At 37.7% G+C, this 13,955-nt stretch overlaps 1 protein-coding gene across 6 annotated transcripts in view; it reads right to left on the bottom strand.

The window, feature by feature from the left end:
* astn2 (astrotactin 2) overlaps positions 1-13,955 on the bottom strand; it is a 121,216-nt gene that overhangs the window by 52,407 nt on the left and 54,854 nt on the right. For 4 of the 6 annotated variants that reach the window (XR_013329353.1, XM_077736935.1, XM_077736936.1 and 1 more), the window contains exons 10-13: positions 13,482-13,619; positions 8,506-8,656; positions 2,438-2,604; positions 1,852-2,040 (exon numbers count right to left, since the gene is read on the bottom strand). Coding sequence is in view for 5 of the 6 variants with exons in the window: in XM_077736935.1 (XP_077593061.1) it covers positions 1,852-2,040; positions 2,438-2,604; positions 8,506-8,656; positions 13,482-13,619 (645 nt within the window). In the remaining variant the exon portion in view is untranslated. Of the gene's footprint in view, positions 1-1,851; positions 2,041-2,437; positions 2,717-8,505; positions 8,657-13,481; positions 13,620-13,955 lie in introns of those variants that run through there. The other 2 variants (XM_077736934.1, XM_077736937.1) reach the window with 2 other exon arrangements.

The following is a 13,955-nucleotide window of genomic DNA, read 5'->3' as shown; positions in this document are numbered from 1 at the left end:
ATGCCCAATTCATTACAATTGGAAGGGTGGCAGCACTGCCAGCCCTCTAAGTTAAAATGGATTGGATGGGTACTAGTGATAAACTTTAAATTCACAGTAAAAGGAAGAAAATGACCAAATGATTGTGTCAACCAATGTCAATAGCACTGAAAAAGTTCAAGTCAAATATATCAATTACTGTTAAAAAACTCATTATCCTTCATTTATATTTCATTCCACCTATCTTCACAAGGATCATGAGAGTGCACCTTCAATTGAGCATCGTGTACATTAGTAAAACATTTTTTAGGCAGGTTTGAAGGGTCAGAATTGAATCTGTGGCAAATTGACTGGAAAAATAACATCCGCAAAACAGCACAACACTCATTGCAGAAAACAGCAAGTGAATAAAGTCCACAACCTCTAACTCCTCGCCCACACAGTCAACTCCCATAACTCTAAGTATATGTTTTAATTTTGTGTTTCTCCTTGCCAAGGCAAGTGGTCTTCATCCTTCAAAATGAATTCCGTATGTACTGTAGATAGTGCAGGTTAGCAATAAGAGGCTTCACTAATTGACTGCTTTAAAGCGCTGTCACCCCATAAGTATATTGAGCTGTATTAAGATGAAAATTATATAAATATGGCATGTGCAACGGCTGACTGAAAGGATTTTTATAGCTAACTGATTGCCTTACATTGAATTTTTATATGTACATTAAATGGCCCATATATTAGTGTTTGTATCAACTGTTTTTCTGCATTATTTAATCTATTTTTTCCCATTTTTTTGGATCGAGACACAATAAAACAAAATGACATAATTAAGAAAAATCTAGAACAACTAAAAGCTAACAAAAGAGGGGAAACAAAGAAGAAAATGCAAAGAAATGTGGAATCCTTTTAAAATATAAAGAACGCTACCATCCGTCTCTGTTCAGATTGACTAGACATCTACTAATGGTATACTTGTGTAAAATTACATCGGACAGATTATAAGAGCCTCATGATTGTCAGTGTTGTGTTTTACAGAAAAAAAATCTCCTCACCTCATATGGGCCATTTAATATACATATAAAAAAAGCGTATTATTTCTCCTTGAGGCTGTTTCATGAGACAAAGGTGCAAGTCTAAGCATCATGAATATTTCAAACTATCTTGAATCATATTATTACTCGATGCACTGACCGGTAAGCCTGAGGGTGTGTTTAGCCGAGCACGACTATCATGACGCGAGCGATTGGGGAATTGGGGCGGTATCCCACTGATGTCGTGTCCTTGAAAAGCGTAGTGTGCATTTGAGTGAGTAAATAGCTTGATAAAGGCTGCCGTATTTATGTAGAGATGCTCTTATCGACATCATGGTCGTGTGATTATGGGAGCGTTTTTGCCACATGCGAGTTTTATCAACGCGACACACCTGGGAGGAGGAATACAACCCGCTTTACCGCCAGAGGGGCATAAAGTCTCAATCGTCACATGACTCTAGTCGGCTTGTCATCGAACATCACAGCATCATTTCCTGTACACTAAGAACTATATTAGGAAAATTGTCTCTTTCAATCTGTTGCCTTTATAAAATGATGTCATTACTGCAGTAAAATGTCTTTTGTGTAATTTGTGGTTGTTTTTTTCTTTTTTTTGTCAGAATGGAAATCTAACAACAATTTATTAGACCTTGACGGCACAAACAGGGTGAGAAAAAGATGTATGATTGAAGATTAAATGTCCCGCATTAGCCTGTTTTAATAGTTGTGTTAGTTAAGCGTGATTAATGAAACTTGGTGAATTAACGGTATAGTTCTGCCAATGAGGAAACATTTCTTACGTCCCTGTGTAGATAATATCTCAGTAAACATGCATACTAATTACCTGAAAGTCATCTGGAAGATCTGGCCCAGGTTGACTTGTTGACTTTTGTTGTTGTATCCACGTAGCATCTCTCCAAACAAGGTGGCATTGAAGTGGACGGCCTGCCGTGGACACTTCGGACCCTCGCAGTTGTCGGACTGCAACAGACATGAACGCCCATCTGCTGCCAGTTTGTATTCCTGCACACACCTGAGAGGCCATGGGGGGTTAATGTACTGTAAAAAGGCCTGTGTGATATGGAAAAAAATCTTTCCATGTGTGCTATTTAATATCACAACATCAATATGCAATGGTCCTTTTACATTCATATTTATAATAAAGTGAACAATTACAACTGCTATTGCAGCAACACACACACACACACACACACACACACACACACACACACACATTTTGAAAGTGTATTCCCAGTAGCAGCCAATGCTTTAACATTGACACATTGAGTTCCAATATTTGGTTTTAGAGAAATAACACCAAATTATAGCATTTGATGACCAGTGGAATTGATTTTCATGTTTTTTTTTTTTTTTTTTGCCTAATGAAGGTTTTGGATGGCAAAGTTATATAAATATTTTTTTATTCTCACCCGCAGTACATGAGCACGTTGCTGGACCCATGCTCATCTTCGAGGGGCACGATCTGCTGGTGACAAAGCTGTTCGCATCCTCCGTTAAAGCCGTCCGTGCAGTCGATGCCCCTGGAGTAGTCATAGCAACCGGAGCCATCCTTCATCGGCCTCAGCCCATTAGGACACTGCATGGCAGAAGCAGGCGAATAGGAAGAAGAGAAGGAAGAAGGGTGATAAGGGAGACAGAAGAAGCGAGCGAGGCGCACAGGTCAGCACATGCATTTTAATCAGGAGCCACTAAAGAGGCGCAGGTAGCAGCAAAGATCAGAGTGGAGGAGTGAGCAGATGTCAAAAGAGGAAATCAAAGAATCAAAAACACGCACACAAAAAAAGCCAGAGTAAATTAATGTATTCCTAAGCCAGTTCACCCATTGATGTTTTTGCATTTGAAGACTGTTTTATGTCCTAACGACAGCCCCACATGCTTTTGTATTCTTTGATTCATATCATCAGAGCAGTATTAATCAAACAAAATGGGATTGACTAAAAATAAAATTGTCCTTCCAGGACTATATTACTGACAATTCTAGAAGAATGTGAAGTCAGTTGTTAGACATCTTTACATCCCATTTATGAATATAGCCAATCGTGGCTATTTTTGTAAATGTAGCATTCATTTATGTCTGATACATTTGAACTGGGATGGGTGGCAGCAAATGAAGATCTTATAAATCAGTAAACATGTTCGAAATAGTTACAAATGAGTATGTGGACAAAATCAAAATAGAATTAATTCTAACTCAGTCCATCTTCTAAAATAGGCGGGTAATATACAAGTACAGTTGGCTGCTTTAATGACAGCTGGCAGTGAATGAATTAAAATTGTATGGGAAGAATTTTGTACAGAGAAATTGTCCGCAGGGCATTGTTTGTAGTCTCTTAGACATTCTCCAAAAATATTTTAAAACACCAAAAACGCCTGAACTCACTACTCACTACTGCTTTTGATTGGTGTGTGGGCACAAAGGTAGCTTGGAGGTACAGCTTTCATGGATACCCCTCGATCAGGCATACCATAACAACCCCTTGACGACTGATCTACACAACATCATGTTGATTTCCTGTGTTACAACACCAGCTGTCTATCCATATTTTATACTACCAATCTATTTCAGGGAGATCACAAACCTACATTGTTGCCTTCAACAAAACATTGGACTGGGCACAAGTCAATAAAATGTACAGAAAAGCAACTATTTGCATCATGGGAAATTAAGTAGGAAAAAAAAAGAAAAGGCTGTGATCCATTTTGTGAGTCTCAAAAATGGAATATTAACTTCAGCTGAACTAAAATGGAATCATTCATCATAACAGGCAGTGTAATTTTGCGGTCTCGCACCTTTTCAGCAGTTGAATAACATGAGTTAAAGTTGGCAATCATTCTCTGTTGCTCACAAAACACTCCACAGCAAAGTGAGAAAGCCAAGATGGAATGTTTTTTTGTTTTGTTTTTAGAAATATTCATTCTAGCCTGCTCTATTACATCAACTCAATCACATAGCGAGAACAGGCATAATCTTTAAAAAAAAATACGACACTTCTATTAAGGTTTTAGCTGTCCATACAAATGCTCTATTGATCCTTCTGAGATTAATTTAAATGAATTCGTCATTAGTTGACGTCTGATTCGTTTGCAATGGAAGGGCTGGCAGCAAAGGTACACAATAATGCCATTAGAACAAATTAAAGCTGGCAGCTGCAACAGCCTATTAGTGGGCATAAGGACTACAGAGCATGCTGACATTATTAAAAAAATACTTTAAAACTCACTCCATAACCATGTTTAACTTTAGTGCATCCACTGAAATATATAATACATTAAAATATACTTAATGGGCATATTAACAAAGTGCAAAGTATACAACTTTGTAGTGGTTATGGTTTGTTTGTCAATTTCCCTAATCAAAGTTCTCCAGTGGTCTCCTGTAAACACTAGAAACCAATTCAGAGTTTTGTCATAAAGCAAACTTTGTAAAGGTGTTTGGATTGTGCCCAATCTCACAGAGCAATTACAAACGAGACATTCACTAGGGCGATAATTACCAGCAAAATTATGTTTCACTCCTGAGTACACTTCAGGGGTTTAAAGAAAAAATATAAACACACTAATTAACTTTAGAGAAATTGAGCAATTCAAAGCAAAGAACACATTAAAAACAACCAAATACGCACAGCAGAACCACATGAACAAACATTTAGACAGCATTGCCGCTTAGCATTATTAGATATATTAAATAAGCTTTATTTTTCTTTATCATACACTGATTGTGATGGAATCAAGAGATGAATCAATCTACAGACTATGCTGATAAGCACATTTGAAGGAGTTAGAACTCCTTAAATGTCACCATTTCCAATACACGTTGAGCAAATAGCCTCAACCCTACCAAATGTACATGAGTAGGGAAAGCAAGACAATTTAAAATACAATTTCAATATCAGTTTATGGCGTGACAAGGTGAAGGGAGAGGTTATAAACGGTCATCTTATTTATGCATTTGCAATGCAGTGAACTCAGTGACTACCCATAACAGCGCTAAAAGTCTATTCCATTTTAACCTTTCTGTTTGTCCATTCGGGAGTGGGACTAACCACTTCTGAAGCCTGTATGTCTTAACACATTGGCTGCTGTTGACAGTGCTAGACGTCCAATCCATTTGGGAGTGCTGCCACCCTAAGATTGGACACTACTAGTGAAGAACTCATTCAAATCCACAGCAGAAGGATGTAAATAACCATGGGATTGGATGTCTATCAGTCAATGGCACGGAATAAGTTAAGAGGCGACAAGGTAAAAGGAGCACTTAGCTAATGGCTCTATTCTGCATCACCCCTTTGCTTCACTGTGTGCCCCGAGGAGCGTGGCTGTGGCTTAAATAAGGCCTTGGCTTTACTCTACTCTCTCCTAAGGTGACAACATAACAAATGAGGAATGAAGGTTGCTTTGTCCTGCAACTCTATCAGACTGTGTAGTTCAGCTTGATGGTTAAAAGGTATTTAAAAGCTTCTTTCTCGGGAAAAGGCGGCTACAAAGAAAACAAAGACAGTGGAAGGTGCTTTTGTTGGAAACTTTAGAGTCACAGCATTTACTGAAATATGCCAAGGTTTAACTCATATGGTACAATAGAAGCTGGTGACTGCACACAACATTCCAATTCCTCTTCAACAACGGATTTTCTACTCTGACCAAAGTACACATTAGTTACACACTAATGTGATATAAGGCTTTCTATAGGCATTTTAATGGATACTGTTATTGTTGCAGGCCGCCTTGTGGTGTAGAGGTTCACTCGCCTGACTTTAACGCGGGCAGGCGCAGGCTCGATTCCCACTTGCGATTGGGAGTGTGGATGGTTGTTTGTCTCTGTGTGCCCTATGACTGACTGGCGACCAGTCTAGGGTGTAGTGTGCCTTTTGCCCAAAGAGGGCTTGGTTAGACTCCAGCAACCCATGCAACCCTTTCGAGGAGTATTGAAGACGAATGAATAAATGTTATTGTCACCATTAATAACCTGTTGCTGCAACGCACATTTTGGCCAGATGTTAGTGTCTAATTTCAAATTCCATATAGCATTGCAGTGCCAACAATCAGTCGCAAGGCTCAAGATGTCCCCATTTCCACTCCAGAGTTGGTTAATTGGGTTCCTCCAGCACCCACATGTGAGTAATGAGTGCAAGACAATCTAAAATAGCCACACACCTACAGTAATCCACACAGAACCAATATAGCTGTGTTCCAATAGCAATATTAATTAATTGCTTGACAATGTATAGTAATGAGTTGAAAAAGAGCTCATCCTATTTTTGCATTTGTAATACAGTTAACAGTTTGGCTACCTCAATGCATTTTCCGGATTAACTTCAAAGTTTTTGTTTTGATGCTAAATCTACCTTTCTCTATGCAAGTCAAATTCAGGTAATAATTTAACATGAAATATCTGGCTAAAGGTGTTAATGCCAAGGGATGGATTAATTCATGCTATATTTTAAACCTGAAAAAAATACTATCATTGCAACACAATGTATCTATTTTTGTCTTTTTAGTCTTGGCCACATATTTTCAATATGCAGGAGTACAGAAACTGCAAAATGAGATTGGAGACAGCCAAATTCCCTAAAAACAGGTCAACATGATGGATTTGAATTTGCAATTAAACAACTGTAGCTGAGTTATCCCTGAGGAACACCAACTAAATAAAAATGCACCATTAATATTACACCATCTGCTTCGGCATCTAAATGTTCTAGCATGAGGACACCAAGAGCTGAATACAGCGTAAACAAAAAAAAATGGGCCCTCCAACATTGAGGTGGTTAAACACAAAAATATAAATAATTAATTTAAAAAGAAAATACTTCAAGGGATCAAGCAAACCCGGAAAATTCCATAGTGGCATAAATAACAATGGCAGCAACTACTGGATATATTATGTTTCAGCAAAAATATCGTGCACGCTTTAATCGTCAAAAGAAATAACAAAAACTATATTTAATACATACTCAACTTGGAAAGTTGCTGCTAGAATTCATTAAACATAAAACAAAATAGGGCAAATCCAGAAGGAGATTTCTCTCCGATACTCGAGTTGTCAGTTTGACAATATACGCATCAATGTAAGGGGAGGAAAGTAACTACTTTTATCGATAATATTGATTAATTACTTTACATCATCACCCCAAGTGCTAAAATTTGTATCTGCTAAAACAAGTCTAATAAAGGTCAATAGGGCGTTTTGATGTTTAATAGCTGAACTAAAGCTTAGCAAGCCTTTAAATTACCAAAATAAAAATTCATCTTGAACCACAATGTAATACTTTACAAACTTTTACAGTCTCTGAGAAGAATTTAATTCTCTGGAATGGATTCCAAATGTCTTGAGTGTAGCAGACATGCTTGAAGGACTCCCATAATGGATTTTAAGCCCTCCGTGTGGCATATCACAGCTCTGCTAGCACCCACTCTGACAAGGGTAGTTGAAACACTCACCCAAACGAGATTTGGGAAACTAAAAATGAAGGGAAGAAAAATATACTGCCTGATTTTCTTTTTTAAGTTAATCTTTGAAGACTGGAGGGCATTGAGTATTTTTCCTCTCACTTCTTATGTATGCACAGCTTGCATGTTGAGTGATGTTGTTTGAAAGTATTTTACCTTTGCAGCACCTTTACAAACATTGCATACTTGAGTTTTGCACCTCAAAACATCACATGTTTAAGACATTTTGAAGGCTGCTTGCTTTTATGTAAAAGGGTTATTAGTAAACCAACAACTTCTCTTTTCCACCTAACATTGTTACACAGTATATATTTGAGATACTTGATTCAAACATAAGTTGAGCATGTAGGACTTGACCATGCTACCTTGCCATTTATCCATTTATAAAGTGAAGGTTTTGTATCAAACGCTGTAGTATATCGAATAATGGATAAATGTGTCAATAAAAACACATGAATGAAAAAAATGTGCGAAGACGCTTTACTTTTCCATGAGTGACCTTCTGTAAATTGGTGGTCAATTATATAACATTTTTGCACATTCATTGGTCAGCACACACAGAGGGTGCTGGAGCCTATCCACACCAACTATGAGCACCAGGCAGGGCACACCCTGAATTGGTGGCTAGCCAATCACAGGGCCCCATTGGATCAAAGTCTTTAAATCAGAACTGTAGACTGGGCCACCATAGTCTAATCTTGGATTTGAAATAATTTGAATTGAATTTGCTTTCTCTGTTTAAAATATCTTACTGCCAGTTCAAGTTTTAGCTTCTTAAATAAAGATTACAAGGCCGTATGCATTCCTACCATGTTGATTAAACAAAAACTTAAATTATTTACTGAGAACAAGAATTATTGATTGTGAAGTCAGGTTCCAGGGTTCAACAACTATGTAATAATTTACCTATGGTAATGACTAGTTATCGACCTGTTTCTTTCCAAAAACAGTAAACAATGCAAATAGAACACCTTGAGGAGGCTTAAATAAGCAAATTTCCATTTAAAATAAATAAAAACAGTTTGCTTACCATGCAGCCAGATGAGTCTAACTGTCGGTCCGAAACACACTTGAAATTCTTCTTACAACCTCCGTTGTCTTGAGAGCAGTCACGGACGGGCCCAAAAGATGCTAGCAAGTCCTCAACTGTCTCAAAATATGTAGACATCATAGCTTCGTCTCTGGATTTGAAGATAAAAAGGGAGAAAAAATACAGATGCCTTAAGTTTTCTGAGTATAAATGACAAATGGAACTGAATGCTTAAGTAGCTGAACATAATCCCTCGCCAGATGGAAAGTAGTTTCTTCTAACCTTGCAGCTTCTTGTGCAATTAAGATGTGAGTCATGCATCCATGTTTAATGAAAAAGAATGAGTCTTGTTTTTTTTGTGTTTTTTTTGTGGGAGGGAGACAAAAAAAAGATACTAAAACCACATGCACAAAAGATATGCACACTTGTCTTCTGTCAGGTTGCAGAAGAAATGTCTACTAAGAAAGACAGCACAGCTTTTACCTTGAGGCAGTTTCTTTAATTCATGACAGGATGCAACACTTACACACTTAAACCGTGAAAATTCAACTTAAGCTAGAAAACACAGTTTTAGAGAGAAATTGCATGGGAATGCTTTTCTCTCATTGGTATATTTTTGGGGGTGTTTTCGGTTATTTGATTGTTAATTTATCGCCTCCTATTTGAACTGGGCAAATGAACAGTTGTTTGAAATAGATTGGACATCTAGGATCGTCAATGGCGCAAAAAGATCAGCATTTATACCTAACCTTCCGTGTAAATTAATTGAATGTCCATCGTTGCCAATGGCAGGAAACATGTTAGTTGTGGGTCACTTGTTGTTGATTTTGGGTCACTTCCTGAAAAGTTTGAGGCAAAATGAATCACTAATCTAGCATCGACAATGGCAGCCAATGACTTAACCTCCTAATGTGGTTACTGAACCCTTATTTATGCCTCAGAAGGAGTATTGAAGTAGCATAATATGACAAAAAAACTCCACCTATTCCCATTCGGAGTACCTTCAAAAGAGCACATGTCTCAGATGCATAAAAAAATAAAATAAAATAAAACAAATCCTAGAAATTCTCCCCATGAGACAGCATTAGAAACGAGAGGATCACTGCACTATCCAGGTGGATCAGTCACCACAGAAAATAGAAAGAATCAATAGCATCAAAAGGTTTAATGAATTCCTTCTTAGAAACCGTCATTTCACCCGTGAATGTCAGGCTTCACATGAGTATTCCCCGCCATGGCTCATACTCGCGCGGCTGCTTTCCAGAGTGGCAGACGGGGTGAGCGACCTCTGCATTGTTTATTTGTAAGGAAACAACAAATAATAGTGCAACAGAGACCACCCAGTGTCCTGAGAGTGACTCGCATGTATAAACAGCTATAACATCGTAATGACGGCGAGACAGGCCTACTGCTGAATAGGGGCGACTTCACAGCGTTTGTCATATTTTTTTATGGCCGTTAATTTGCTCAAAGCAGGGAAGTTGTAAAAGTATAGATTCTTACTGCTCGACAATATTTGTTTCATAAGAGTTGCTGAGTAGTTGAATAGATTATTATAAACTCTTACAAGGCCATGGACTATTTTACAAGTGTCTTCAGCGTGAGGCCGATTCACTAAGTAAATATATGTTTTGTAATGCAATTAAAAATGATATTTTTAGAGCCATAATGGTTTGACTATGATATGAATTTGGAGCACAACTTTCCATTTCTACTTTCAATAGATTGAATGTCTGTTCGTTTAGAGTTTCCAATCAGCCTACAATGTGGCTTTCTTATTTTATTTTATTCTTTTGCTTTGAATTTAAAACAAATTTATCACAATTAGATGTCATAACCTTTGCCTGGGATGCGTGGTGCTGAATGAACACAAATTCAAATGTCATATTGGTTAAGAAGACCAGCTAAATAAAAATAATAATAATATTGCGCAGCAACAGCACGTCCGTTTCTATTGTCAAAACTGACAACATTTTTTTTTCTTTACACAATATATACAAAAGCAGAAAATACAGATAAGTCACTGTCTTGTCTATTCCATATTCTTGGGGAAAACAAGTGGTTTTGACCTCCCTGGTATTCTTTTTGGTCGGTTTTTATCAGTTGAAAGAGATACTTTGCAGAGGCGAAAGCCGCGGGACACTATCTGATAAATGACTTCACTCAGTGCGATCAAGCAGGACATCAAAGTGTGACATTAGTCACTGCGAGTGACACCAGTAACAAATACATAAATCCTACCGAAGGATTCACAAATATGTGCATGTTTTTACTTCCTCCCTGTGAAGTTGCTGATGTTTTTCATCTGCTGCTTGTACCCTCAGTGTTGATGCTCCGTTTGCGTTAAAAAGTGTAATATTCAACACCAGTCATAGGAAGGACATTAATCCAGTGCAGGGGGCGCACCAAGAACACACTATGTAATCAGGGTGGCCCACTGCTGTAACTTTGGGTAGTACCCCTCGCTCATTTATCATCTCCGCAAGCAAGTGCCACGCACAGAGATTTATAGCAGTACTACATTAGTCACTGTTTAGATGCAGTGAATATGTTTGGAGGGAAAGTGAGTTTAAAAAAACAAAAAAAAGGAATTACTCTTACTTTGCCCGCTTGGAAACGACATGAGGAATAATTGTTTTTGTTCCATGTGATCTATCGGTAAGATCTAAGTAGCAACAGTTGATCACATTCAACAACCGTCACGTTGCTCCTGTGAATTTAAATGTGTCAGTAGTGGATGTTCAATCCAATGGAACTTGCATCACAGTGAATCAACATACACTATCATAATGTGAATGTTCAATATAATACACTTTGCGAGAACTGAGAAAATTAGCATCAATTCATTGAATGCATATTATCTGTCCCAGTTAATTTTGATTGGATTTCGACTAGTCAGAGACACATTAAGATTTTTCACATTGTATTTTTACTATAATTTTTATCAGCTTTAAATTGATGGCCAGCCAATCACAGAGCACAGGAGACAGGCATCCTTTTACGTATGTATTTATAATTTGATATTTTTTTCCTATTTCGTGATTGTGTCTTACTGATTTTTATTTGTTGTCTTTTCATTTGCTCTTTTGGCTACATACATAATTTTCCCTTGCTTGGTCTAAGAAACATTAAGGCGGGCTGTTTTTTATTTTTTATTTTTTTTAATTTGCACTCTCTGGAAACAGGAATCCTGATTGATTGTTTCTATCTTTGCCTCTCTCTGGAGAAAGCCAGTTAGCATGCAGCACACAGCTGAGCCAAAGCTATTATTTTTTGGCTTGCTGCACTTTCCATAGCCTACATTTTGCCTCTATATTAAGAAGTCATTTGTCAGCAAGGGGGAGGTCCTGGCATAACGAATGGCTGTCAAATATTGCCTTTCCGAAAATGCAGTTATTGAGTAGTCAAACAAAAAGGACAAGGTGAGTTGGCGAAAGAACAAAGAAAACAGTTTGGTTGTTGTATTGCTGTGATAAGCAAGCTCAAAGAAAGAAAAAAATAGGTGATTTTAGTTTTTTTAGGTCATTTCCTATACATAAAAATTGGCCATATGGTACGTAATTAAGGACATGGGAGTGTTTCAAAATGCAACTTTGCATGATGTACTTTTTGTGCTTTGGCACATTTTTTTGTGGCTGTTGAAGTGGACAAAGTAGTTGTCACACAGTAATGAGATGGTCTTTGCGGGGAAAAAAATGGGCGAGAAGTCAGTGATTAAATTAAGGCTTTGCGCGCATTTTTCAAGAAATATTGGTGTTTGATTTTTTTTCATTATACTTTTTTTTTATTTCTGAAGGATAGCAAAATGTTTTCCTATGGGAGGTGAAGTATAAAAGCATGCAGTGAGAAAGCAACCACAGGCTCCCAATTAGGGCAAGATTATTCAGACCTCTTGCACTTATTAACATCTATTTTAGTAGGGCTCTTGAAATCAACATCTATAAAACTTGCTGGTCATATTGTATTTGTGACTAGCTTTCATTAATGAATGTAACATATTTCAACTACTGTTCAAGGACATTTTTTTAACTTCAGGTACCAAATAAAAGCATCTTTTGAAATTCTTTTGAAGCGACTTCTTTTTAAATATTTGAGTTTATGACCAGAAACAATAAAATTGGCTTCCGTTGATTTTGAAAGACGTCCAATCCATTTGAACTGGAAGTGGCATATATATTTATGGTGAGTGGGCCTCATATAATTCTGATGCTGATAATTTACGGCAAAAGAGTGATTAAATACTTTAATCATCAACATTGTATACAATGTCAAGAATGACATCAGTGACTGTATAAAATCTCCACAAGCTCTAGACGCTAAATGCTCCCCCGAGACATTCATTATTTGTATAATGAGCTGTCATTGCATTATTCATGACAGTCTGACACGTTTGCCGTGTTACAGGAACTAATCACGTAGCCTGTGCTACCTGAAGTGGGATTTTATTAAATTATTAAATGGAAAGTAAATATCCTTGTATTGTACGTAGATTTTAAAACGGTTTCTTAAAAGCGATTATTTCCAAACACACTTTGATATTCCTTTTAACTCTTTCAATGCCATTTACAATGATTGACATCCAATAACAGGGTTGTTTTAACCTTCAGATTCTGATGGGATTAATGGAAAGCTCCTCTGGTGGCATAAAAACGTTTAAAAAATGGTTATGTCCTGTTCATTTGTATCCCTTACTGTCGGTTTTCCATATATAACCACTTTCTGAATATTTTAGGTGACTATCAGAGGATTTGGGGGTATTCCCAGATCACTTTCGGTACATGTTGGGTCTTTCTGATTATTTGGGCTTGATACAGTGACAACAGTAGAAACCCATTTTTGTTTTTTCTGCTGTAAAATCCTTTCAATGTCCTTTTGAAACTAAAGCTAGATGGATAGATGTCACAGAGGGATAACCACTATTCTTGGGGATTAGTGTCAGTTGACATCTGAACAAAAAAATGCAAATTATGGCTCACCTGACATCACCCGGGTCTTCAGTCACTAGCACGTCCGTTTTACAGCTGGCGATGGGATTAATGGACAGCTCCACCGGCGGCATCACAAAGCTCTTGCTGACTGGCAGCCACACACCTTGGCCCAGACTGTAGAGTGATCTGTGTTAGCACAATCATGACATGTAGTTCAGGCAATAAAAAAACAAAACCAATGCAGTCTGACAAACAAACAATAGGTTAACAGATGCCGGAAGCGTGACATCGAGGATTTAAACCATGATGGGTTCCAACTTTCCTGCGTAGAGTTTGCATGTTCTCCCCGCCGGGCGAGTGTCGATTTTCTCTAGTTTCCTCCCACATCTCAAAAACGTTCATTGTCGGCTGGTTGAACAATCACAATTGCCCCTAGGTAGGTAGCAGTGTGAGTGTGAATGGTTGTCTGTCCCCGTGTGCCCTGTGATTGGCTGACCACCAATTCAGGTTGTCCCCAACCTG

The sequence above is a fragment of the Stigmatopora nigra genome, chromosome 17 (genome assembly GCF_051989575.1).
Source record: "Stigmatopora nigra isolate UIUO_SnigA chromosome 17, RoL_Snig_1.1, whole genome shotgun sequence".
In the NCBI taxonomy this organism is placed as follows: domain Eukaryota; kingdom Metazoa; phylum Chordata; class Actinopteri; order Syngnathiformes; family Syngnathidae; genus Stigmatopora; species Stigmatopora nigra.
Note: the sequence above shows the minus strand (reverse complement) of the source record. Positions and strands in the feature narration are given on the sequence as shown.